Below are 26,398 nucleotides of genomic sequence, written 5' to 3' on the forward strand. Positions count from 1 at the left end.
CTCTTTGTCACATGCCCTGCCTGCTGGGGAAAGGGCTTCCGTTGCTTCTGGCTCCACGAGCACCCGCTCTCAGGCGCTGAGGTCAGCATGGCGGTCAGCGCTTTCCCGAGGGTGGGCCTGCCCCCCCTGCCCCCCAGACCCAGGACAAGAGCAGCAGGAAGAAGACCACGGGTGCAGGGGATGGAAGGAGGAGGGCCAGGGAGACAGTCCACACGTGGAGGTCAGAGACACCTGTCTGTGAAGCCATGTGCCTCTGCTCACCCACCCACAGAGGACACAGTCACGCGCCAGGCGTCATCAGTGACCCCTCAGCATCTGGGCAACCGCCGCGCAGGCCAGGGCCCCGACCCTGCGGAACAGGGAGACCCAGCGGAGCACCTGTGAGCAAACCTCTTACCGAGTGCGGCTGAAAGAAGCGGAGCCCTGAGCAGCTGCCCGCCCTTGAGCCTCCCACACCCGGGAGGCTCCATTTACCCAGCACCCCCGCCCCGCCACTGGGCTCGGTGCCCTCCTCCAGCTCACCTCCCCACCTCTCTGTCTCTGAGGCTCTCTCTACCTGCCTGCCTTTGGGACAGCGGCCAGACGTGCTTGGTGGCCTTCGCAGGGCGCAGCTTCCTGTGGGGCCCTTCCCACACCTGCCCGGCTCTCCGCCCTGGCCTCCTCTCCTGACCTCTCAGGCACCTTCCTTCACGCCCCCAGCTTCTGGGGGCTTCTCAGCCCGGGCTCCCTGCCTGGGCTCACAGTCTCCAGCTCCAGCTCCCTCTCACCGGAGCCCTCCCCGAGCTGGGCCCCGCCCTGTGCCACCCAGGGAGGCACAGGCCCAGCTGTCCTCCAGGAGCGCCCTCTGCCGGCCCCTGGGCAGCGGCCTCGAGGGACTCTGTCAAGGGGACCCTGACACAGAGGTGCACAGGAGCACACGCCCGGTGGCTGCCACAGACACTTGGAACCCATGAGCTTTCCCCGCACGTGCCCGCGTCCTCTTGGGTTGGCTGAAAAGTTCGTTCAGGTGTTGCACAAGCTGGTTTGGAGAACAACTTTTCAGCCATCCCAATGGATCAGTGCTCTATTGTGTTTTCCAGTTTGCTGGGCTGGAGCCAGCCTAGACTTCCCTGCTGTCAGCTTCGCCCCCACCCATCGCCCCTAACTCTGCCCCCTCACCCCCCACCTCTGCCGGATCACACCGCCTGGATCTTTGGGCATCAAGCAGCTCCCTGCAGGCCCCCAGCCCCCGCCTGCCTCTGCAAGTCCACCAGCGCCTGCAAGGAGAGCAGTCTTGGCAGAAACCTGAGCAAGCCGCTCGCCCTCCTAATCCTGTGGCCGCAATTCTGGCGGCTCCCAGCTGACCCTCCACCTGCCCTGTTGCTGCCCTCCAGCCCCTCTTCCCTCCACCCCACTTCCGCCCTTGGAAGCAGCTTCCTGTGGGCATCTGCTGTCCTCTGCGTGTGCCTGGGCGATCTCCTACCATCCTGGATGCGGGAGCCCCGGCTCTGGGCCCTGTCCCTCCCCTGGCAGACGATGCCAACCGAGAGTCTAAGAGCATGTGTGTGTGCCAGGTCGCTTCAGGCGTGCCCGACTCTGCGACCCCATGGACTGTAGCCCGCCAGGCTCCTCTGTCCATGGGATTCTCCAGGCAAGAATACTGGAGTGGGTTGCCCTGACCTCCTCCAGGGGACCTTCCCGACCCAGGGATCAAACCCACGTCTCTTATGTCTCCTGCGTTGGCAGGCAGGTTCCTTACCACTAGCACCACCCGGGAAGCCAGAGAGCAGGACATGGCTAATGCTCCCTGTCCTCCCAGAGCCTGGTGCAGCGCCTGGCACACCTGCTGGGGGCCCTTCGGAGCCGGAGTGGGGAATGAGTCAGCCCCCTGTGCCGGGACTCTGCCTTCTGGAAGCCCAGCCAAGGGCAATGCCCTGCACTCTGCCTTCTGGAAGCCCAGCCAAGGGCAATGCCCTGCACGAAAAGCTTTACACACGTTCCTGTTTGAGATGTTGGAAGCAGGGACTTCCCTGGTGGCCCAGCGGTTAAGAATCCGCCTGCCGATGTAGGGGACACAGGTCTGATTCTTGGTCCAGGAAGACCCCATGTGCTGTGGAGCAGTTAAGCCCGTGCGCCACAGCTCCCGCAGCCACAGGCTCCAGGGTCCATGCTCACAGCAGGAGAGGCCAGCCTGAGATGACTGCGCAGCCAGGCGGGAGCCCTGCTCCCCACAGCTCAGAAAGCCGGCACGCAGCAACCAAGACCTTGTGAGGCCAGAAATAAGTGAGTAAAAAAAGTTGAAAGCATTAAAACAATCTAAATATTGACCAATAGGGTTAACTGATTTAGATTAGAAATAAATAATTGGAATATTGGGCTGATTTGAAAAAAAGTGTGCTTACAAATAACAATCATACAGAAAATGTTTGTTATGTTGTTAAGGAAAAATAAATATGCAGAGTCTATGCTCAAAACTACACTGGAAAGGACTGAAAGGAGACAAAGACTGCAGTCGCCACCGGAGCCGAGGAGGACGGCTCCTTCCTCTTTCCCTGCAGTGAACACGTCCTAACTGTTTATTAGGGACCCCCAAAGGCAAACAGAAACACTGACAGAAAAGCTAAAAATAAAAAAGATAAACTCTAACATGAAAAGCTATTTTGGCCACGATGAAAGTACCCATCTCAGAGGATTCGGTGTGCTCAGCCAGGAGGCTGAGAGCGGCAGTCGTATGTGAGTTTTATTTGAGGCTAGAAGGAGATTGAGAGAATCAAGGTATAATTTAAGGCAAAAAAAAATTAAGGCAGAGTAGCCAAGATCATTATAAAGTGAAGAATGGTGGTCTCAGCTCAGTCTAGTTATGAAATATTGACTAAGAAGTTCATGATTCAAAGTGTTAAGGAGAAAAACATAATCAGATCTAAAAATACAATCTATAAGGCAAAGAAAAAAATACATGTACAACTGGGACTTTATATTCTTCATGTCACTAGCAACATTCTTTTCGGATGTTAATGGGAATATTTCAACAGGGGGTTAGGTGCGATGCAAGTACTGAGCTCTAAGAGAAGACCCCAGGAAGACAGTCTAGTAAGCCACGGCACTCCTTGCGCCACAGGGGGTCTGGAGGCTGGCATGGAGGGCATCAGGCTCCTCTCGGTCCTGGTCCCTGTGTGTGCTCTCAGTCCTCATGGCTCCCCGAGGCTGCTGGGTCTCTGCGCACTGTGCTCGGTTCCAGGCAGGAGGACATGAAAGGGCAGAGGGCAGGCAGCTGGTTTGGTAAAGGCCCCACTGTGTGCTGTACTGAGGAGTGGGCAAGAGCGAGGCAGAGGGACCAAAAGCCGCATAAGGCCCATCCTTAGGCTGGGTGCCCTTCCCTGATGCACCTCCCAAAGGTGGGGAGCCAGAACATTTACCTGCTGGCTCCCAGCCCTAGCTGGTTGAGGGCCACCCCAGGAGGGCTCACCCCTTGCCCTTCAGAGCGTCTCACACGAGGGCTGAGAGTGGAGTGAAGAAGCAAGTCCCCTCGGGACCACCCAGCCGGCCACAGCCAAGCTCAGGACCCCTGCACTGGCTTCTGATCCTTCACAGCTGAGTAGCCATCGTGGCATTCTCAAAAGAAGCACTGAGGGCAAAACCCCCTGAGGGGCCTCCAGGCACCAGCCTGCCCCAGGCTGAGGGTGGCTGAGAGGCAAATGGCGCCCCTAAAGGCAGGCCATCGGGGCCATGGCCTTGGTGCTGAGCACAGCAGTGGTACCGGGACCCCGTTCCTGAGACAATGCCCTGAGCTGGCCTCACCTGGTATGCAGGTGTGAGGTGCGTGTGAACCGGGAGCTGCTGCCCAGCGTAGGTCTCCCCTCCGATGCGTCCCCGCTCCGGCCTGGGCCTCGTGTTCTGGAATTAGCACAGGACCTGGCACACAGGCCCGTCTCCGGCCCTGGCTCTGCCTTGTGGCAGCATCCGGAGTCCACAGTCAGCGGCACCGAGTCCCACGCCCTCTCGCCGCGAGTGAAGTGCAGCTTTGCAGGGAGGAGGACAGAACAGTTCAGCCCTAAAAGCTACCTCGGCAATCTCTGGGGTTGATGACAAGACAACTTTGATTTTGTTTATTTCCTTTGCGCAAATTTAGAGCAGACAAGAGGGGCCAGTTCCCAGCATCCGCCTGGCAGGAAGGGGCCTGGCTCCCACCCTGTGTAGACTCCCACCCTGTGTAGACAACCCCCTCGGCGGAAGCAGCTCACCACACTCACGCTCCACCGCCCGCAGAGAACCCAAACCCCGGGAGCAGGAGCCCCTGTGCTCCCCGTGCCTGCCCCGGGCTGGCTCTGCTGGTGGTGAGCTGACCCCTTCCCTTGCTCCCTAGGCCCCAACCACCTGGAGATCCACTTCTGGGCAAGACAGGAGGCTGGACTGAGGGTCCCTCCAGGCTGGAGGGGGCTGTGGTCCCCAGAGACCCAGGTGCCCCCTTGGGAAGGTGGGCTCTGGACACCCAGCTGATGAGGCTGCTCACGCCACAGTGTTGTAGGGTCTGCAAGACGGGGGGAGTTTGCACCCTTGCCGAGGGACCTGGGCCCAGGTAGAGACTGCCCCCCGGGGCCCTGCCATCTCGGACCCTCCCCAGCCCCGGGTCCCTCTGCCTCTGCTCCCCCTCCCTGGGTCTGCTCCTCTGGGCAGAGGGGCTCTGCTCGTCCTCCTGGCGGGGTGGGGGTGGGGTGGCGGGGCAGGCTTGCCTTGGCCCCCGGGGCTGTGACCACCTGAGGCGGGGCGTCTCCACGCAAAGGAGCCCAGGAGGCTGGGGGCACAAATGCGTGCCTCCCCGCTCTGCTACTGCCGCCCCTTTGGCAGGCCAGGGGTCGGGGGACTGGTGGGACTCTCCAGACGTCCCGGGTGGTGTGCAGGTATGACGAAGGTCAGGGTCAGATGCAGGAGTCACGGTGAGTACAGACCCCGGTGGGGGGCAGGCACACCCACCTGGTCGTCAGGCCCCCCTCAGAGTGAGCTGCAGGCCCTGCCTGGGTACCCTAACCAGGACGCATGACTTCTGGGACAACAGTCAGAGAAGAGGCGGAATTCATTCTATTCCATGGAGATGCCCCCTTTTGCCACCCCTTCTGGCCATTTGGGGGACAAGCAAGCACCTGAGCAAAGAGGGACAATGGGAAGGCGAGGGGAGGGTGGTCTCCCTGTGGTCGCGGTCAAGGTCACGGGGTGGGGGAGGGGGAGGTGGAATCGGGACCCCTCCTTTCCTTCCCACCGCCTGAGGGGAAACCGCGGCACCCACTGCCTGCTGTTCTGTTCATCCCAACACAAGCAGCTCCTGGCAGAGGGGCCTGGGCTCCCTGAGGAAGCCGCTTAGGGGCGTGGATGGTCTTAGGCTCACAGGGAAGGGCTGCTGCATTTTGCTTGCTCCTGACCGTGCGGAGGCTGCGTTGCTCTGCCGGCTTCTCTCTGGTCGTGGCGAGGCGGCTCCTCCGTTGCTGCGTCGCCCGGTTTCCCGCTGCTGCAGCTTCTCCTGCAGAGCGCACGCGGCAGGGCGCGGGCTCAGGAGCCGTGGCTCAGCTGCCCCGTGGCAAGTGGGATCTTTCCGGACCAGGGATCGAACCCACGTCTCCTGCATTGCCTGGTGAATTCTTTACCATTGAGCCACCAAGGAAGCCCAGAGCTGCTTTTCCAATCAACAGCAGCAGAGCGGGGGCATTTTGGACAGCATCTGGGGCCATTAAATGGGTGTATAGCGTGCGAGTGTGCGTCTGGGTCGGGTGTGCATACCGGTGCCTGAATGAAGAGGGGGCATCGCACTAACACAGCTACAATGATGAGAAACAAGCTTTGCTGCTCTCAAAGCATCACAGCAAGCCCTGCATGGAGGGGAGGGGAGGGGAGACCTCACGCACACGCGTGAGTGCCCTGCCTCAGGTCTCGGCAGACAGGGAGGCAGCCCTGACTGCTTCAGCTACTACCTCAGCCCACAGCTATGCTTCCGCGGGACCAAGGACTCTTCCTTTGTGGCATTTATAACGGGTAAATTTTTTAATGATATAACTGACACAGTCATGATTAAGTTTTCATTTCCATTGAACTATAAAATCTTTTGTTTTGTTCAGTTGCTCAGTTATGTCTGACTCTGCAGCCCCATGGACTGCAGCACACCAGGCTTCCCTGCCCATCACTGACTCCCAGAACTTGCTCAAACTCATGTCCATTGAGTTGGTGATGCCATCCAACCATCTCATCCTCTGTTGTCCCCTTCTCCTGCCTTCAATCTTTCCCAGCATCAGGGTCTTTTCTGATGGGTCAGTTCTTTGCATCAGGTGGCCAAAGTATCGGAGCTTTAGCCTCAGCGTCGGTCCTTCCAACGAACACCCAGGACTTCCTTTAGGATGGACTGATTTCCTTTAGGATGGACTGATTTCCTTTAGGATGGACTGGTTGGATCTCCTTGCAGTCCAAGGGACTCTCAAGAATCTTCTCCACCACCACAGTTTAAAAGCATCAGTTCTTTGGCCCTCAGCCTTCTTTATAGTCCAACTCTCATATCCATACACGACTACTGGAAAAACCACAGCTTTGACTAGATGGACCTTTGTCAGTAAAGTAATGTCTATAGTCTTTAATATGCTGTCTAGCTTGGATCATGGGATTCCCTGGTGGCTTAGATGGTAAAGTGTCTGCCTGAAATGCGGGAGACTCGGGTTTGATCCTTGGGTTGGGAAGATGCCCTGGAGAAGGAGATTGCAACCCACTCCAGTATTCTTGCCTAGAAAATCCCATGGATGGAGGAGCCTCATGGGCTACAGTCCATGGGGTCGCAAAGAGTTGGACACGACTGAGCGACTTCACTTTCACTTTCTCTAGGTTGGTCATAGCTGTTATTCCACGGAGAAAGCGTCGTTTAATTTCACGGCTGCAGTCACCATCTGCAGTGATTTTGGAACCCAAGAAAGTAAAGTCTGTCCGTTTCCATCGTTTCCCCATCTCTTTGCCATGAAGTGATGGGACTGGACTCCACGGTCTTCGTTTTTTTGAGTGTTTTAAGCTGGCTTTTCTGCCCTCCTCTTTCACTGTCACCAGGAGGCTCTCTAGTTCCTCTCCGCTTTCTGCTGTAAGGTGTGTCCTGAGCACACAAGTCTCAAGCGTGCAGCTTCAGCGCTTCATGCACGCGTGCACACACCTCAGCCCTTAGTCAAGGGGGGAGCTGCAGCAGCACCTGACGGTTCTCTCCTGTTGCACCCAGGCAGTTCCCACACCCCGAAACCTGGGCAGTCTAGGTGTCTTTGCACTGAACTCCACTCTGTCTGTGTGCTCAGGCCGGGTGCTCACCTCCTTTGCTAGTCACTAAACACCACAAGAGCAGGGCTTCCCTGGTGACCCAGCGGCCAAGCCTTCACTCTCCCAGCGCAAGGGTCCTGGGTTCAAGCCTTGGTGCAGGAACTAGATCTGCGTGGTAAAACTAAGAGTTCAAATGACATAAAGATCCCTCGCACAGTGAAGATCCTGTGTGCTGCGACTACGATCCAGTGCAACCAAATAAAAGTATGTTTAATAATAAGACACCCACAGGAGCAGGGCTGAGTCCCCTCTTTTGATCCGCACCCCAGCCCTATGCCAGTGAAGGTCTGTGGAACTAATGAGGTGATGCTCACAACCCAGCTGGGCAACAAGGTGCCCGCAGGTTGTGCCCGAGTGTTGGCATCCGTTCACTCTCGCTGGAGTTTGGATGTGATACAGAGATCGCGCACCTGCTCCCACTCCTCTCTGTCCTCGTCCTGAAACCAAGGCACCCTGAGGTGCCTGCAGGCCCCCTGGAGGAGAGGGTGCAGGCGGCACGGGGTGGGCACACCCAGAGCACGTGTGCACGTGGCTCCTCTCTAGGCAGCCTCAGAGGGACAGTTCCAGGATGCAGTGGGATTTGGACATGGCCAGTGCAGCGCCCAAGCCAGACAAGAAGTGACGGGTCACATGGAGAACACAGAAGGGGCCCCTGCACCTAGACACATGCCCTCCACACGTCCCGTCCACACGCCCAACCAGTGAGACTGCCTCTGGCTGCAAGTAACACACAAGCCAGTAGCCGTGGTTTCGGAGGCTGGTCTGTCTTCTCACACCATGAGCTCCGGAGGGACACAGCTGGGGACGCTGATTAGCATCCAGTGTCTGCTCAGGGCCAGCGTTGACACAGCATCGTCCTCACCATCTCCAAGGGTGATGCTGAACAAGACCCTGGGCTCCAGCACATGCCCTGAGCTTTCTCTGACAAGGATCCTTGGTTAGACACCCTTCTCAGGCCAATCACTGGATCGTGAGTGGCTAAGACTGGCTACTACTCTCCTGGGACTAGGAGAGGCTGCACCTGAGAGGTCAAGGAGTCTCAGCCCACCAAGGAAAGGGTGGATTCCATCGGCAGAAAGAGGATGGCTGTCTGGTCTACCATGAAGACAGCACACCCACTTCAGGGTCCTGAGCACAGCACTCTTCTCACTCAACCATGAGGGAGCAGGGGCCCTGACATCAGTACACACACAGGTGACCCCTGAGGGCTACACGCCGTTGTGCAGATGCATGCAGTGGGCAGTCAGGGGGCGCTTTCTTCAGAGAAGGTGCCAGACAGCGTCAAGGATGGGCATCTTGGCCAGCTGCCAGGGCTAAGGGACGAGGGCATGGGGGAGGCATGGCAGGCCACTCGAGGAGTCTGGGTTCTGAGCACAACAGGAAGCCTGCAGTTCTGAGCAGACAGAGCCAAACCGGCACGTCGCTTAAGAGATTGCTTTGGTGGAGAATGGCTCCTGTGCGGGCAGAGGTGAAGCCGGGAGACCGCAAAGGTGCGTGCAGGCAGGCAGCTCGGAGCTTTGCAGGAGGCACTGGGGGCCGAGGGCAGGTCTCTGGAGCTGCTGCTGTGCCCTCCGAGTGCGGGGCCCCCGGCCCACGTCACCACGCCAGCTGACCGCTCCACCACGTAAGATGTGCAGCTCCTCACCCAACTTCAGACAGGCTTCTCACAGCCAGGCAGGTCTGGTTCCTGTGCTTATCTACCGGGGAAAACCTGGCTCTCCCGGGCGCTGTGTTCTCAGGGTCTGCTCTCCGCCACCCTCTCGCCCCCTTCCCACCCTCCCTGGCACACAGAAGCCCCTAGTGCTGCTCTGGTGAACGCTGTGCCCACACTTGCCACCACGCTTGTCTGCACTGACGCAAGCAATCACCAGGGGGAGGAAGGCGGCTATCTCTCGGGCTGGGCGACCTCAGGGAAGTCACTGGACTCTCCATGCCTCAGGTTCCTCATGTGTCACAGGGAGAAAAACACCTAGCTCAGGGCTCTCACAAGGATCACATGAATTCTCACACAAGTGTCAGCTGGTGTTATTAGAGTTCTCGGGTACAAACCACCTCCACACCCCACAGCACAGCCAGGAACCCCCGACGGCCTCCGTCTGCGCCCTCAGGGCTGGGACTCGGGGCAGTAGCAGCAGGCCGGCCGGGGGGTGCAGCTGGGCTGGCAGCAGACCTGCAGGGAGGGGTCCTCGCCCCGCGCCATCTGGCTGGGCCCGAAGGTCATGGCAGCATCGAACTGGGCCTTGAGCAGCTCAAGTTGCTTCATTGCCTGCAGCGCCTCTGGGGCGACCGCATCCACACCCTCCAGAAGGTTGTAGTTCTCACCAGGGTCCTCAGACAGGTCAAAGAGCAGCGGGGGCTCATGGGCAGTCAGAGGACTAGAGGCGTGGCAGGCAGGGTCCGCAGTGGTGTCGCTGTGGACAGAGCCTGGGGAGGGGTGCACATCTGTGCACAGGGCAGGGGTGCTGGGCTCTGGGGCCGGGCGGGGCGGGCAGGGCTGGGGGAGAGGAGGTTACCCTGGGTAAAGAAGTGCGCCTTGTACTTCCCGCTCCGCACAGCAAAGACCCCTCGGACCTCGTCCGGGTAAGCCGAGTAGAAGAAGAGGGTGTGCCGGGGGCTCTGGGGGCAGAGTCGGGGGGTCTGCGCGCGCCCTGCACCGTCTGCGCGTGCCCTGCACCGTCTGCGCGTGCCCAGCACTGTCTGCTCCGTGCTGGGCCCTGGGCGTGCAGTCGCTCCCTGCCCACCCAGAAGCCCCCGGCCGGCACCACCAGGGTGCAGCTCGACAGAGGGTCCGCCTGGCCCCAGGGACTTCAGGGGCTGCCCACACTCACTTCTGGGGAGGGTGAGTGGCTGGTGGGGGCGGGGGAAGGGAGGTCAGGCTGGGGGTCGGGGGAGCTGTGGCTATGTGCTCATGGGCCCTACCTTGCCTGTGCCCAACAGCAGGGGGCTGAGGTCAACGCCATCCAAGGTGATATTGGGCACTTGGGCCCCCGCCAGGGCTGCCAGGGTGGGCAGCAGGTCCAGGGAGCTGGCTAGCTCATGGGTCACACCTGGGAATAGAGGGCTGTACAGTCACTCCATTTGTGATCAGGGCTGGGAAGATGGGACCAAGAGTCCAGGATCAGAAGGCCTGAAAACTGACCAGGAGCGATGTGACCGGGCCAGAAGGCCAAGGCGGGCTCTCGGACGCCCCCTTCGAAAGTGGTTCCCTTTCCGCATCGCAGGAGGCCAGAGCAGCCACCGTGGGACATCCGCATCGTCTCAGGTCTAGGACACACAGGGAGGACGTCAGCTATGAGGAGCCCAGGGTTTCCAGGTGGCCTCAGGGACCCCAGCCCCAGACCGATGTAAGTCACACATTTTGCGCAGGAATGGCCAGCACATGTCTGTCCACTCACTCCCTGTCCTCCCAAGCCCAGCACCTCCATGTGCTCACAGCTGCCAGCCTCCCACATGCATCTGGGTGTCACCATATATGGCCAACAACTCCCGAGACCCCCTTAGCCCACTAGGTTCTTGGCCAGCGTCAACATCGGAAGACCCAGGGCCCTGTGTGGGGTTGACCAGCAGCCCCCTGCCCCTGCCAAGTACCCGTTGTCCGCAGTGAAGAAGACGAGTGTCTCTCCGAGCAGCCCCAGATCCCCCACAGCTGTCATCAGGGCCCCCACAGCCGCATCCAGCTCCATCAGGGAGTCCCCAAACGGCCCTCGGCCCGAGTGCCCTGGAAAGCTCTGCCCACTGAACTGGGGGTAGTGGGTGTGCTGAGGATGGAGACTGGAGTTAGCACCAAGTGGGCATCACGGGGAGCCCGGGCGGAGGGGCCACGGTCACTCACATGGGAGGCATAGTACAGGAAGAACGGGCGGCCTTGGCGTTGGGCATCAGTCATGAGGTCACGGGCGAAAGCCACGTAGCGGGCCTCGAGTCCAGGCAGCCAAGGGGGCTGTGCCTCCACCGACAGGTTGGCCAGCAGGGGGATAGGGACCAGCCCCTGGTCACAGATGCCTTCGCAGGGGGTGGCCGGCGGAAAGCAGGTCAGATTCTGGCAAGGGCCCTGAGGGAGCAGCTCCTTCAGTGGTCTAGACTGTGGGGTGGGGCTCTGGGGTCAAGGGGGAGGACCCTGGTGGTTCCTACCTGGTCATGGGAGTACGGGATGCCCAGGAATCGATGGAAGCCATGGTGGGGGGGCAGAAAGGCCCCCTCAGGCCCCACCCCAAGGTGCCACTTGCCAGCTATCCCTGTGAGGTAGCCTTGGGCAGCCAGGACCTCAGCCAAGGTCACCTCCTCCAGGGGCAGGCCCCCTCGGGAGCTGGGCTCCAGAACTCCAGGGTACAAGCCCATCCGAACTGGGAGTCGGCCGGTCAGGAGGGCAGCCCTACAGGGCAAGTCAGAGTCCACGACAGAGCGAAGCCAAGATGCACACAAGGAGGGGAGAGAGGAGAGAAACAGAGAGGTGTGAATTTCTCCATAGAGACAGAGGCCCTGCTCCGCCCTCTGCACTCCAGAGTGAATCTGGGAGGAACCAAACCATCAGGGGTGAGGGCTCCCGGTTTCCTTCCTCACCGGGAGGGTGTGCACAGAGACACAGGCACATAGAAGTCTGTGAACCGAAGACCCCCTGCGGCCAACTGGTCCAGATTGGGGGTGGTGGAGCTGGGGTGCCCATAGGAGCCCAGGTCCCCGTAGCCCAGGTCATCGGCAAAGATCAGCAGGATGTTAGGTGGGCTGGCAGCAGCCAGGCCTGTGGCCAAGGTCAGGGTGAGGGTCCACGGAGCCGCCATGGCTCACCGCACAGACAGGCCTGTAACAGAGACCCTTGGGAGAGAAGGCAAGCTGGCTCCCGCAAGCTCTAACCCGGAGACCCCAAATTTGAGCGCTACCCACTCCCCAAACCGGGACATTAACCTCCCCCAAGAACCCAGGCTCAGGAACTACCCTCCGCTGAAACCCCAGACCCAAATACTCCCCCGACGGAGACAACTCCTTTCCAGCTGCCTCGGCACCCGGAGACCCTCGACCCCAACAAAACCCAGGAGCCTGTGGCCCGGGATCTAACTCCCTGGAGACCCTAAAGGGCCAGGACACCTTCAGACTCTCAGGCGGAGATCTGACCCTCTTCTGCTAAAGGTCCCGCCTAGGCTCGTGGTCAGGGGGCAGAAGTCCCAGAACACTGACCCGAGGGGGCCCACGAAGCGGGACAAAAGCAGTTCAGGGCCGAGGAGGGGGCAAGTGCGGGACACCGGGAAGCCGGGCCCTCCTCGGGCGCTTCCGCCTCGGCCCGGCCTGGCCCCGCCCCGGCCCCTGACCCGTGACTCCCGCGCGGCCCGCCCCGGGGCGGGGCACGGCGCTAAGAGGGCGGAGCACGGCGCTGAGGGGCGGGGCACGGCACTGGAAGGGCAGGGCACGGGGCTGAGGGGCGGGGCACGGCGCTAAGAGGGCGGGGCACGGCGCTGAGGGGCGGGGCACGGCACTGGAAGGGCAGGGCACGGTGCTGAGGGGCGGGGCACGGTGCTGAGGGGCGGGGCACGGCGCTAAGAGGGCGGGGCACGGCGCTGGGAGGGGCGGGGTCTCGGCAGGGTTGCGGGCGGCGGGTGCGCCCGGGTTTGCGCCCGGAGGCCTTCGGCGCTGGAGGCGGGCGGCGCATGAGGTGCGGGCAGGACGGTTCCTAGTGTTGGCGCTCGGCGCCCTAGTGTTCCTTTAAGGCCCTGAGCCTGGAGAGTGTGGAATGAGCAAATCGAACCGGAAACCGTGGAGTCCGCGGGCTGCTGGCTTTTCCTACAATGCCATGTTTGGTGTTTTCTTGAAACAGATCAAAAATTCTTTCCAGCCTTTCCCCCTCCGTTCGTGTGTGTGGGTGTGGTGGGCCGTGTGTGTGTCTGTGTGTGTGGTGTATTTGTGGGCTGTGTGTGTGTGGTGGGGGTGTGATGGGGCGTTTCTGTGTGTCGGGAAGGGGCTGGTGGGGCATCTGGAGGGCGGTGTCTTCTCTGCATCCGGGTCACACCAATGGGAAGGGCTCATCCAAAGAGATGACGGCCCTGGCTCCATCACTGGACAGCCTTGTTCGAATGACTTCACGGTTTTGCTCCCCAGATTGTTTAGCTGTTTCCAAGTAAGAGAGCGCCCCACGAGGCGGTTAGGCGGGTATCTTACTAAGTGCAACTAAACACCCCAAGGTCAGTGCCTCCCGGAGAGTGCCTCCCCACAGCAGCTCCCCTAGGACATCTCTTCCCTGGAACCAACCTTCCCCACCCCACCCCCCCGCCCCGGCCCCCGGGGGTAGCTCTCTGGCCTCAGGCTCCCCAACAGGGTCGGCCCTCAGGACCAGCAGCATGGGCTGCTGTTGAGGAGGGTTTCTCATAGTTCCTGCCCCTGGAGCCAGCGGGAGCATGGACAGGGTCCTTGAAAGGCCGCTGGTCCCTTGGGGTGGGGCCAAGACACAGCTTCCACTGAAGCCCAGCTGTGGAGCTGGCATTTTCCTGGTGAAAGATGAAAGCTAAGACTAGCGGCAGTACGGAGGAGCAAAATTTGAGGGGCAGGGATCTCCCTGAGACAGGGCTGGCCTCCAGGCTGCTGCTGGCCTCGTTGGCAATGGGAGGGGCTCCTGTGAACCTTCCCCTTGGTGTCACACTCCAGGATGGGTTCTGTGCCTGTGCGTGGGAGCAGGATGGGGTGGGTGGCCAGGACAGAAAGTTTTTCCATGGCCCAGAAATCTTTGAACCTGTAATTGGAACTATCACAGCTGGTTGGTGCTGTGAATTGGAGTTTAAAAGGAATCAGCCAAAGGCCCTTTCTTCCCTTTCTGCTGCAAGCTGGGAAGTACCCTTATTCTCCAGGAGAGCCGGCCTGCGGCTGTAATGTTATGCAAATGGCCGGCACTTTCCCCTGCAGACTCTGGAGGTTGCTCAGGCATGTGCCCACGGCAGGCAGCCCTGACCTCTGGGTGGGGAGAGGGCGCGTGTGCCTCCATCTGTGTCTGTTCAAAGCTGAGCTCTGTGGGCATCCGAGTCTTTCCGCGATTGTGGGCCTTCCTTGGCATTGCTGTGGGAGCCGGCAGGAGGGTCAGTTTGGGACAGAGCCCCAGTGGGAGGCAGCCTGCCAGGGTGCGGGAAGTGGCTCTGGACACTGTTAATTTGGAACTAACACCCACAGTTAAGAGAGGGGCCTTTTGAGCGGTGCCGGTCTGGTCTTTCTACACCTCGAACAAGGGAGGGGCCTCCATTTCCTGGGCCTGCTGGGGGCTGCTGCAGCGCTTGGCCCATTTGAAGGTATTCTGTGGTGATCCCTGGGAATGGCTGATGTCAGGGATCCAGGACACCAAGGGCCCTGTGTGCAGGCCTCCACTTACCCCCTTGGGTCCCTCCTCTTTGGCCTCAACAACCATTATTCCTAACCCCAGGATACTGGAGGCAAAAGACCCTAAATCAGTCAGGTCTAACAGGGAGCAGGTTCTGGATTCAGATCCAGGGGCTCGGATGATGCTGACTGTGCTCTGGTTTTTAAGCCAGGGTTCACGACAGCACATGTGAATGAAGCCAAGCTGCCGGAAACCTCTTTGGTTTAATAGAGAAAAAGGCGCCCAGAGACAGAGAGAGAAAGAAGTGTATTGTGTGTGACCTGGTCAGGTGTCCCCAGCTGTCCTGGGTGAGGGTCTGGAGGACTCCCTCTCTGAGACAGCGAGCTGCACTCCGGAGTCGAGAGGGGAGCAGCGGCGCGCTTTAGACTCCGGGGAGCTGCGTACTAGCAGAGGCCGCAGCGCCAGGCGGAATGGCTTGGCCTCAGAGATTTTTGGCTCCCTGGCCATGGAGTCATCCTCCAGGACAAAAACAGAGGGTAGTGGCAGCGGGGGTGGTGGTGGAAAGACCCTAGGTTTCGGGAATGTGGCCCAGACTTGACTCACAATGCAGCTCCTCTTCCAATTCCTGGACATGAGTCACTCACGGACCTGGAGCTGCCAGAGGGAAAGACCTGGCGGAAACACCCAAGGCTGTACTAAGTCTTCTCCCTGGCCTCCCTTGAGGGAGGCATGGCCTTCAGCCAGGACGGCCATGCTCTAGGGGATGGGACAGTCAGGTTCTCAGGGGCTGTTGGCCACTAATTCTGAGTGAATACCACTGCCCAGACATTCTGATGCCCCCAGAGTCCACGGATCAGAGAGGGCTTTGGAGGTCACACAAGACAAGCGTATGGGGCCACAGTCCATCTCACCATGGATGCAGTGATTCTGTGAATTTATTTTGTCTTAATTTCCCTGGTTCTTAAGCATATCATTCTAGTAGATGTATGGAGCAGCAGGCCAGTGCAACACTGCCTGCTGATCTAGACAGGGACTCAGGGTAGGAAGCCCAAAGCGAGGCCCCTGGGGTTCCCCTCCTATAACAGTTGAAGGAACACTAGCTACCTTAACGGATAAACCCCCAAATCTCAGTGACTTAACACAACAGATATTTACTTCTTGCTCATAGAAAATCCAGTTTGCAACATAAGCAGAAATAGGGGTGGGTGAGTCTCTGCTCCATGTAGGCATTTAGGGACCCATAGAAGAGGAAGTAGAGGCTTCCCTGGTAGCTGAGGAAGTGCTACCATTTTTGACTCATGGATTTAAGACCATCCTGGATGCAGCAGGCTGAATAGAGAGCAGGCAGGATAAAAAGGAGGTATTTACTGATTACCTCCTAGGCCTAGGAGTGGCCGCGATTCCAGAACTCTTGACTTGGCCCTACCTAGATGCAAAAGGGGCTGGAAAATACAGACTCAGAGGGGTGGTCTGTTGGAGTCAGCAGGTGGGATGTCAGCTTTCGGACATCTCAGTTTGCTGAATGTGGCAAAAAGCAAATCCCTGGGGACTAGTTCCGTGGCGCTGCTGAGGGAGAGTGTATCTCCAGGAGCTGAGGCTGGATGCTTCTTTCAGTGCTTCCGATGACTTTGCAGGCAACAGCTCCATGTGCCAAATCCCTTTCAGCTCAAAGCAGTCGTACATGGGTCCATACTCTATACCTAAACCCTGACTTTTACAGTTAGGGGGGTGAGAGGTCGAGGAACTGGGAGGCCAGAGAGTGAGGGATCCCTTGGAGAGACAGGGATGATGTCAGAACGCGGGTCGAGCAGACAGCCTGTCGCCACAGTTCCCAGTGAGGGGAGGACACGGTCGGCCAAGAGGGGCTGTTTGACCACTGCTCTACGCCTAGTGCCTCATCCTCATACTTTGCTGAGTATATTTGTGAGTAAAACACATTTTAAATGCAGGATGTCCTTTGGTTCATTTATTCGTTAATTAATATCTGTCCAACCATCATTAAGCATTTCTGTGTGCTGACTACTGTGACCGAATACGAAAAGCAGGTTTCCAAAGACACAGTCGGAAACGCCTCTGTTGTGAAACATTCGGAAATGCTGCTGCTGCTGTTCAGCCGCTCAGTGTGCCCCACTCTCTGCGACCCCCTGGACTGCAGCACGCCAGGCCTCCCTGTCGTTCACTGTCTCCCAGAGCTTGCTCAAACTCATGTCCATTGAGTTGGTGATGCATCCAACCATCTCATCCTCTGACTCCTCCTTCTCCTCCTGCCCGCAATCTTTCCCAGCATCAGGGTCTTCTCCAGTGAGTCAGCTCTATGCATTAGGTGGCCAAAATATTGGAGCTTCACCTTCAGCATCAGTCCTTCCAATGAGTACTCAGGGTTGATTTCCTTTCGGATTCACTGGTTTGATCTTGCTGTCCAAGGGACTCTCTTCTCCAGCACCACAGTTCGAAAACATCTATTCTTTGGTGCTCAGCCTTCATTATGGTCCAACTCTCACACCTGTACACTGGAAAAACCATAGCTCTGACTATATGGACCTTTGTCAGCAAAGGGATGTCTCTGGTTTTTTTTTTTAGGCTTCCCCCAGTGGTTCAGACAGTAAAGAATCTGCCTGCAACGCAGGAGACCCTGGTTTGATCCATGGGTGGGGAAGATCCCCTGGAGAAGGAAACGGCAGGTCACTTGAGTATTCTTGCTTGAAGAATTCCATGGACAGAGAAGCCTGGCAGGCTACAGTTCATGGTGTTGCAAAGAGTTGGACATGACTGAGTGACTAATACTCTCACTTTCACCACTTTTTAATACTCTGTCTGGGTTTGGCATAGCTTTTTTCCCAAAGAGCAAGCATCTTTAATTTCATGGCTGCAGTCACCATCTGACATGACTTTGGAGCCCAACAAAATAAAATCTGTCACTGTTTCCATTTTTTTCCCCATCTATTTGTCATGAAGTGATGGAAAGGGATGCCATGATCTTAGTGTTTTGAATGTTGAATATCAAGCCAGCTTTTTCACTCTTCTCTTTCACCTTCATCAAGAGGCTCTTTAGAGTCTCTGCTTTCTGCCATTAGGGTGGTATTATTTGCATATCTGAGGTTGTTGATATTTCTCCCGGCAATCTTGATGCCAGCTTGTGGCTCATCCAGCCGGGCATTTCGCATGATGTACTCTACATAGACGTTAAATAAGCAGGGTGACAATATACAGCCTTGACATACTCTTTTCCCAGTTTGGAACCAGACTGTTGTTCCATGTCTGGTTCTGTTGCTTCTTGACCGGCACACAGGTTTCTCAGAAGGTAGGTCAGGTGGTCTGGGATTCCCAGCTCTTTCAGAATTTTCCAGTTTGTCGCGATCTACACACTCAAAGGCTCTAGCATAGTCAATGAAGCAGAAGTAGATGTTTTTCTGGAATTCTCTTGGTTTTTGTATGATCCAATGGAGGTTGTCAATTTGATCTCTGGTTCCTCTGCCTTCTCTAAATCCAGCGTGTGCACTGGAAGTTCTTGATTCACATACTGTTGAAGCCTAGCTTGCAGGATTTTGAGTATTACCTTGCTAGCATGTGAAATTGCAACGAGGAGTTCGTGACCTGAGCCACAGTCAGCTCCAGGTCTTGTTTATGCTGACTGTATAGAGCTTCTCCATCTTTGGCCGCAAAGAATATAAACCATCTGATCTCGGTGTTGGCCACCTGGGGACGGCCATGTGTCCAGTCCTCTCTTGTGTCGCTGGAAGAGCAGCGTGCTATGTCCACTGCATTCTCTTGGCAAAACTGTTAGCCTTTGCCCCGTTTCGTTTTGTGCTCAAAGGCCACACTTGCCTGTTATTCCAGGTATCTCTTTTTTTAATTTTCAAAATTATCTTTTATTCAAGTATAATTAATTTGCAATGTTTTGGGTGTACAGCAGATTGATTCAGCTGTAACACACACAGACACATATAAACGCTTGTATGTTGTTATGTGGTCATTCAGTCATATCCAGCTCTTCTGTGATTCCGTGGACTGAAGCCCACCGGGCTCCTCTGTCCATTTCCCAGGCAAGAATACGGGAGTGCATTGCCGTGCCCTCCTCCACCAGGTATCTCTTGACACCCTACTTCTGCATTCCCATACCCTGTGATGATTTTTGGTGTTGGTTCTAGACGGTCTTGGAGGTCTTCACACAACTAGCTTTCTGGTTCTATTAGAATGTGTTCGCTAGGCACCAGGTACACGGTGAGCATGGCACACCCACGCGCTCTCCTAACCTCCACCAGGGCCCAGGGGGAGCTCGAGCCACCTCGCCAGCCCCAAAGCAGGAGCCTGGCATGTGGCCTGAATGAGGGAGGGGATGCAGCACGTCCTACCATTGTCCCTAACATACCAGAGCTCACAGGCAGGCAGAGGGAAGCCAGGAAGTTTTCTCAGCCACCAGGGTATCTGGTGGCTGAGCCGGGATGCCAGCTCAGGCCCTGCCCTGAGGCCGGCCCTTCCACCTCTCCTGCGGCCACGCTCCCTTTTAGAGAGGCCTTTCCCTCCTCCTTCGTGTGGACTTTCAGGTACCCTTGGCTCTTGAAGCCAAAAGAAAGAAAAGCAGATTTCAGGGACCAAGTCTGGAGACGCAAAGCCTCTTCAGAGCCCTCCTCGTCCCCACGTCTATTTTCCTCGCAGGGTTGCTTTTCCCAAGGCTGTGACCTTGGTCACTAGTGTCTGTCGAGCTTCATTTCCCCCATGTGTCCCAGGCGTGGAGAAAGGGTTTCTCCCCTCAGTTATGACCCTTAGCCTCCAGAATAGGCTTCTCATCGGCCTTGTTTGGGTCACACACCCACTATGGTGTTCCAGGCCCTGGCTTCTCCACTGACTCGCCACGTGCGACTTTGGACAAGGTGAGTTGCTTCTAATTTGCTCTGTCTCCTCATCCGTTACGTGAGGACAGTAATGGGCTGGCTCAGTGATGTAGTGATGACTGAATGAGTCTGTACATGTCATACACCTGGGATGCCATACAGCACTCAGAAGTCTGGGGCGTAATCTATCTTCATAATTATCACTATATATTTCTCTTTTATTTGAGCAATTTTCATAAAGCTCTGTGGGGGTCTCTCTGTGAAGAAGTCTCCATATTAAGTTGTAGCCGCTGTTGGTCCCCCAAGTTTGGAGTCTAAATTATATTACCCTTTGTCGTCCCCGGGACCACCAAGCCAAGAAATTAACATGACACAATTCCTGGGCTAGTTATACTCCTCTGAGGAACACATCTAGGCTTCCCAGGCCCAGTTGAGTTCATAACCCCAAGTCACAAAACTGTCACAGAAAGAACCTACGGTCCCCCTGCAGTGAGTGAGTTGGGAGATACTACAAACGGGATTAGACCACCAAAAATTCACATATGTTTTAAAAATAATTAAAGACAAAAGAAATCTAAAAATTGCATTAAATAAAAAGTAAATGTTTTAAAAATAATTAAAGACAAAAGAAATCTAAAAATTGCATTAAATTAAAAGAAAAAGTCAATATAAAGAAAGAAGAAGCAGATTTGATAATGTACCAAATACAGCTTGCAGAAATAAAATTTATGGCCACTGAAATTTAAAATTCTATGGAGGGGAAATTAAACCTATGGATAAGATCAATAACAGATTAAACTCAAACAAAATCAGTGAGGTGGAAACCAGAAGTAGAAAAATTACCCAGAATACAGCACACAGAGAGAAAAATCTTCCAAGTATTGAGAAAAAGATATTTTGTCAATTTAGCATCCTACACTGGCTAAATTATCACTCAAAATAAGGGTGAAATAAGACACTTCAAAGTCACTACTTTGTCACTGCTTTCAGGAAGAAGAGAATTCAAGTCAGAAGGAAAGTGAGTGAAGAGTAGGTTGACAGGTGACTCCAGGAGCAACCACAACAGCTTCGCTGGAGGCAGAACAATGTGGACAATGGCCCGAGGCTGAGGCTGAGCCCCCTCTAGTGCAGGGAAGGGGGAGGGGGACAGCCCTTACTTTGGGCTTTGTTAATCCCCCGTGTTACAAATCTCAGTGTCTCTATGCAAATGATAGAAAGAATGTATAACTCCAAAAACAAAGGGAGTTGAGGGAAAGAGGAATAAAGGTGATCAATCAAAGGAAGAGCCCAAAGGGAGGAGAGAGCAGCACAGACAGGAGAGCAAAAGATATTGGCTGACGACACGAAATGAAGGCAAGAGTCGGTGAGACATGCCCACAGGCGTCGCGAGACCCCATTAACCGTTAGGTTAGAAAAGGGCTGCACACACTATTTACCAGAAGCACGCCTAAGGATATGAAAGGTAGAGAGAACAGAAGGAGAATGAGGGGAAAAGATATATGAGGCCAATACTCACAAAATAGTGCTATGCCTAGACTAGATATTGAAAAAAACTAAGGCAAAAAGCATCATTAAGAATAAATAAGGCACCATGTAATGATAAAAGGAATAACTTATCAGAAAGCTATACTAATTCTGAATCTGTTAGCATTAAAAGAAAGCCTGAAAAGACATATAAATCCCAAATTGGCAAAATTTCATGGAGAGGCTGCTAAAGTGGGATTTTATCCCACTTCTTTTAGTAATTTATAAATCAAGCAAAGGGAACATTAGAAAAGACACAGCATATTTGAATAATACAATTAACAAACGATACAGTGGAGGTATGATTTTATGTGTGTGTATATTGTTGGAGATACACACACACACACACACACATCTTGCATCCAACAATTCCTATTGAACCACATACATGGCAACAAAAGAGTCTTTGTAAAATTAGTATTATTCAAATATACTCAAACATATTTATATTTGTATTTTTTATATTATTTTTTATTTTTTACAAATAAATCATATTTGTATCTGTACTCAAGTATACTCAAAGATCAGCATTCTGCAGGTCATCCTCTCTGACCGTAGTACAATAAAAAAGGAAATCAGTAGCTAAGGGCGAGTCCCTCCTCAAAAAGAAATGAATAAATAAAAAGAAAGAAACCTAGTATACATTTGGAAGCTTGAAGTAGCATACTTTCCAGTAATCCCTATGGCAAACAAATCAGCCCTGGGATTTCTTTGGAAGGAATGATGCCAAAGCTGAAGCTCCAGTACTTTGGCCACCTCATGAGAAGAGTGGACTCACTGGAAAAGACCCTGATGCTGGGAGGGATTGGGGGCAGGAGGAGAAGGGGACGACGGAGGATGAGATGGCTGGATGGCATCACGGACTCGATGGACGTGAGTCTGAGTGAACTCCAGGAGTTGGTGATGGACAGGGAGGCCTGGCGTGCTGCGATTCATGGGGTGGCAAAGAGTCGCACACGACTGAGCGACTGAACTGAACTGAACTGAACTGAAAGGCAAACAATACAATGGATATTAGAAAATCAACAAGGTGAAATTAAAAATACTACTTATTAAGACTTAATGGAGGACTTCCCTGGTGGTCCATTGGCCAAGACTCCGAGTTCCCAGTGCAGGGGCCTGGGTTCAACCCCTTCAGGGAACTAGATCCCACATGCCAGAACTAAGACCCGACCTAATGGACATAACTAAAGTGGAACTTGGAAATTTATAACCTTAAACACTGATTGTCAGAGAAAAGAAAGACTAAAAATTGAATTTGGTACCCAGCTGAAGAAATTAGAAGAAGGATCCTAACAACAATCAAAGCAGTAGAAAGAAACAGAAGACCAAATAGAAACAGATCAGCAGAATGGAAAGTTGGTTCTTCCGAAGAAGATCTGTCTTTCTAGAAGAATAAAACTTATCAGACTTAGGATGAACTCGAACCTAAATATACTGATAGATGCTAAATAACTTGAAGCAAACAAAACAAACACCTGTCCAGAAACAGTGCGCCAGGTCCAGACAGTCGGAATACTCAGGTGTTCTGCCCTACAAGCTGCTCTGAGTCTGGAGAGGGTCTGCCCTGAACAGACAAAGTTGGGTGTGAACAGTTTGAAGATAAATGTTCAGCAGTGTCCACTGAGCAGGGACTAAGCCCGGGGCCTCGGACACAGCAGTGAACCAGATCCGGAAAGCTCCCACCCCACGGGAGCCTGCATCTGGGGGAAAGACAGGTCCTAGACCATAAGCAACGAGTGATTTCAGGGCAGGCAGACACTAGGGTGCTGTGAGTTGTGGGAGAGGCAGAGGAGGAGCACAGGCGGGGAGAGGGCCCCGGGGGAGGGCCAGACAGCAGGACGCCCCCACCCCCGCCCCGCACAGAACGGTGTGAGGCAGCAGGAGACACAGCAGGCCTGTGGGGTTTGCAGCAAGAGGAGGCTGTGGGCCAGGCCTCTGTAGGCGACTGCGAGGGAGGGAAAGGCTGGGATTTGGGTGAGGAAGTGGCCCAGGAGTGTGGAAGGAGGGCATGGGGAGGGAGGGGACGCAGCCTCACCTGGAAGGGCCGACAGGACGCCGCAGGCGGGGGTGCTCTGCCCACGCAGCGGGACGAGGGGTGCTTAGGCCCTTGAGGGTGCGGGCACAGACGGCCTCTGCAGTGGCTGGGGGCCTGGGGGGCCACGGAGTGGTGGGCAGTGTTCCACAGGAGGGGTCTAACCCTGTGCCAGGCACGTTCCGGACGCTTTGCCCACATGCGCTTCCACAGGCCCTGGGCTTCCGAACCTGTGTTGGGAGGAAGCGGGGATGGGAGAACCATGGGTCTCTCTGGAATCAGCCCTGATGGAAGGGCCATGGGGTCTGGGGGCTCCTTGCCTTCAAGGACTAAGACAGGAGGGCGGAGAGGCAGGGCTGGGCTGGGAGGTACTGAGGAGCCTGGGGTCTCTTATTCTCAACCAAATAGCTTGTCCCTGGGCTTCCTGCTCCGTCAACCCACCAGGCTGCAGGGCCAGGAGGACATTCTGTGGGAAAGGTGCTTCTGGGGGTTGGGATTTTTGCCGTTTGCCAGGGTGGCAGTGGGCTGGGGAGTGGTTCCAGCTTGGAATTTGTTCATCATGTGCCCATTCTTTGGGCCAGGTGCTCTGTGGACCTGGCCCTGGCAGGGCAGGCCCAGTTGAGCCTGGAGACCAGGGATGTGTTGGTTGCTTCTGAGATGTGAGGCTTTCTCCTGAAAGTGCCGCATTCACGGTGCTGCGTGTATCAAGCACAGTGGTCCCCATGAGGGCGTCTCGGTGGACAGGTGGGTGTCTGGCCACCCAGGTCAAGGGCAGGGTTGCAGGGAGAGCCCGGAGGCCTGGGGCTGCTCTGAGACTGGTTGTGGGGAGATGCAGCCTCCTTCCTCAGTCCCATCACGACTCTGGTGGACGTGGCCGTGGCCAAACAGCTGCCACAGCGGGAGGGGGAGGGGCACGGGAAGGGGCAGCTCTGGGTGACTCAGGGAGGGGAGGCCAGGGGCAGGAAGACGGTGGAGACAGGGGGGCTGGGAAGCACTCGTTTCCTCTCCCAGGGCTGGGCCACATGCTTCCCAAGGTGCTTCCTGCAGATAAGTGGGCTTCTGGCAGCCCCTTCCTGCTCCCCCCTTTCCCCTACCCCTCCCATCCGCCCCAGCCTCTGGGGACCCTCAGCTCCCCCACTCAGGCTAGGCCAGTGGCCTTGGAAGAGCCTGAACATCCTGGGGTCATACTCCCAGGCAAGGAGGGTCCGCCCAGGCCTGGGAAGAAAGCCGCAGCAGGCTGCAGACAGCGCTGGACACACGCTCGGTGGGGTCAGTGGAGTCCTAGGAGGCAGAGATTTTTCCTGGACGGGTGGTGGCTGGGGAGGGAGAGAGCCAGGTTTCCCTCAGGGGTCAGGGCTGGTCCTGGGGAAGTGGGCCTTGCTCTGGGGTGACCCGAGGCTGTTCCAGGGGCAGAGCGGTGGGCACTGCGGGGCTCTTTGGGGTGGGGACTTCTCCCCCAACAGGGTCTCAAGAACTGGTCTGTGTGGGGGTAGGTGCTTCCAGGACGTCGCGGAAGGGTAGGGAGGTTTTCTCTCTCTGTGTGTGTGTGTGTGTGTGTGTGTGTGGAGGGGCGGGGGGGCGGTTCATTCAAGTTTATTCCTGGGAGGCTCAGGGGATCCAGGGCTGCTCTTGGAGAAGGTGAGTGAGACTGGGGTATTTTCTACCAGGACCAGAAGTTGTCCCCAGGCTGGGTTGTTCTGTGAAGGTTAGCAAGTGTGCCTTGTGAGAAGGGGAGCGGCCCTGCGGGTCAGAGCCTGTTCTCTGGGGAGGAGTCCAGCACGGTGGGGGAGCTTTGTGGGAGTCAGAAGCTGTTTCTCGGGAAATCAGGGCTATTTCAACGTGAAGGGGCGGCTGCTCTTTGCTTTTAAGAACCGTGAGGGCTCGGGTTTCCCAGCTCTGGGGTAGTTCTGTGAGGCTGACGAGTATTGGGGGGGGGGGAGCTGGCGCGCTCCAATGGGGCGGTGGTGCCTGAGCTAGGTTCTTTATTGCGCTCCCCTCTCCTCCGCCTACTCATCACCCCCTCCCGCGTTGCCACGACAACGCGTAAAACTAAAATTCACTTCCCGGGTGCAGGTGGAGACTAGTAGCGCCCCCTCCCCTAAGCCCTTCCTCTTAGGTCGCGGCCCCATCCTGTTGTCGCTAAGGTGACCGGGATGGGGTGACCCGCGTCGGAGCTAGGCGAACCAGGGGACCTGGGGAGGGGGCTGGAGGAGCGGCGGGCCTGAGTCCGGAGCGAACTCCCCAAACTCGGCTAGGGATGCGGGAGCCGCCAGCCGCGCTGAACACAGTTCGGCGAGGTCCTAAGGGTTAAGTTGGAGGGTTAAATGGTTCTGGCGGTGGGAGAGACCACAGGGCTCTGAGGTCCCTGCCGTCCCACCCCCAGGACTGGGACCGGGCTGGTCCCTGTCATCCCCGGGTCTTGAGCAGGGTGGGGAGAGGGGGTCGGTAGAGTGGGGAGAAGCCGCCACCCCCGGATATTAATTCTCCAGTTTTTCTCTCCCCTTCCTGCCCTCTCTCTGGTCCCAGTGCCCAAAGCGGCCCCCATCCCAGCTCCAAGACCCCCTCCTCGCCGCATCTTCCCCGGTGGTCCACGGATGCTCTTCCGCAGCCGAAGGGCGGCGCGGTCCTCGCTGCTCAGCCACTCCCCCCACACCGAGGCCTAGGAGTCCCCACACCCCCAGCACAGCCCCCAGGGTCCCCACCCTGCTGCACGGACTTCGCACGGACCCCCCCCCCTCCCCACCCCGGGACCCCAGACAGTCCCCTTCGCCCTCGCCGGCCCTGAGCGTCCCGGCCCCCGCCTCCGGCTCAGCCCCCTGCCACCCCCGCTTCCCTCCCGGCTCAGGCCCCCTCCCCCCGCCGCCCCCGCCCCCGGGGAAGGCAGGCGCCGAGCGGAGCCGGGGCCGATGCAGCTGAGCCGCGCCGCCGCCGCCGCCGCCGCCGCCGCTGCCGCCCCTGCGGAGCCCTCGGAGCCGCTGTCCCCGGCGCCGGCCCCGGCCCCGGCTCCCCCCGGCCCCCTCCCGCGCAGCGCGGCCGACGGGGCTCCGGTGGGGGGCCGGGGGGGGCCGGGGCGCGGCGAGGAGCCCCGGGGCGCCCAGCTCCCGGCCGCTAGCGGCCCCGGCCCGGGCGCGGGGATGGACGGCCCCGGGGCCAGCGCCGTGATCGTGCGCGTCGGCATCCCAGACCTGCAGCAAACGGTGAGCCTCGCCGCCCGGGTCCCGGCGGCACCCTCGCCCCGCTCTCGCGGCCCCCCACCCGCGCTCCGCGAGCCGTGCGCCGGAGACCCCGGCCCCGGCCACTCGCCCCTCCCCCGCCGCCTCCACCCGGACCCTCCCCGCGGCCGGGCGGGGGCGGGGCCCGGGGAAGCACCGCCCCCGGGGCGAGGCCTCGCGAGCGGGGCGCGGAGGC

General features: G+C 57.1%; 2 protein-coding genes and 1 long non-coding RNA gene across 7 annotated transcripts in view; 1 reads left to right on the forward strand and 2 right to left on the reverse strand.

Annotated features, from left to right (window-relative positions):
* Positions 1-9,309: 9,309 nt before the first annotated feature.
* On the reverse strand, positions 9,310-12,590 carry ARSA (arylsulfatase A). Of its 2 annotated transcripts, none has more exons than XM_004007057.5 (9): positions 12,481-12,590; positions 11,869-12,106; positions 11,440-11,680; positions 11,141-11,359; positions 10,897-11,066; positions 10,448-10,572; positions 10,228-10,355; positions 9,822-9,924; positions 9,310-9,732 (listed from the first exon to the last, which is right to left on the reverse strand). In XM_004007057.5, the coding sequence occupies exons 2-9, from the start codon at positions 12,084-12,086 to the stop codon at positions 9,413-9,415; spliced, it is 1,524 nt and encodes a 507-aa protein (XP_004007106.1). In that variant the 5' UTR covers positions 12,087-12,106; positions 12,481-12,590; the 3' UTR covers positions 9,310-9,412. The 2 variants fall into 2 exon arrangements, with proteins under 2 accessions (XP_004007106.1, XP_012031198.1); XM_012175808.4 differs by having other exon boundaries at positions 11,869-12,120.
* Positions 12,591-16,550: 3,960 nt separating this feature from the next.
* LOC121819252 (uncharacterized) lies at positions 16,551-26,291 on the reverse strand. Its single transcript, XR_006059523.2, has 3 exons — positions 26,176-26,291; positions 22,994-23,220; positions 16,551-21,943 (listed from the first exon to the last, which is right to left on the reverse strand). It is a non-coding gene; the product is annotated as an uncharacterized LOC121819252 (long non-coding RNA).
* Positions 24,230-26,398, forward strand: part of SHANK3 (SH3 and multiple ankyrin repeat domains 3) — a 51,135-nt gene continuing 48,966 nt past the window's right edge. For 2 of the 4 annotated variants that reach the window (XM_027968291.2, XM_042247968.1), the window contains exons 1-2: positions 24,230-24,259; positions 25,517-26,187. In XM_027968291.2, the coding sequence (XP_027824092.2) occupies positions 25,897-26,187 (291 nt within the window). In that variant the 5' untranslated portion in view covers positions 24,230-24,259; positions 25,517-25,896. Of the gene's footprint in view, positions 24,508-24,579; positions 24,629-25,516; positions 26,188-26,398 lie in introns of those variants that run through there. The other 2 variants (XM_042247966.1, XM_042247967.1) reach the window with 2 other exon arrangements.

The sequence above is a fragment of the Ovis aries genome, chromosome 3, assembly GCF_016772045.2.
Source record: "Ovis aries strain OAR_USU_Benz2616 breed Rambouillet chromosome 3, ARS-UI_Ramb_v3.0, whole genome shotgun sequence".
Classification (NCBI taxonomy): Eukaryota; Metazoa; Chordata; class Mammalia; order Artiodactyla; family Bovidae; genus Ovis; species Ovis aries.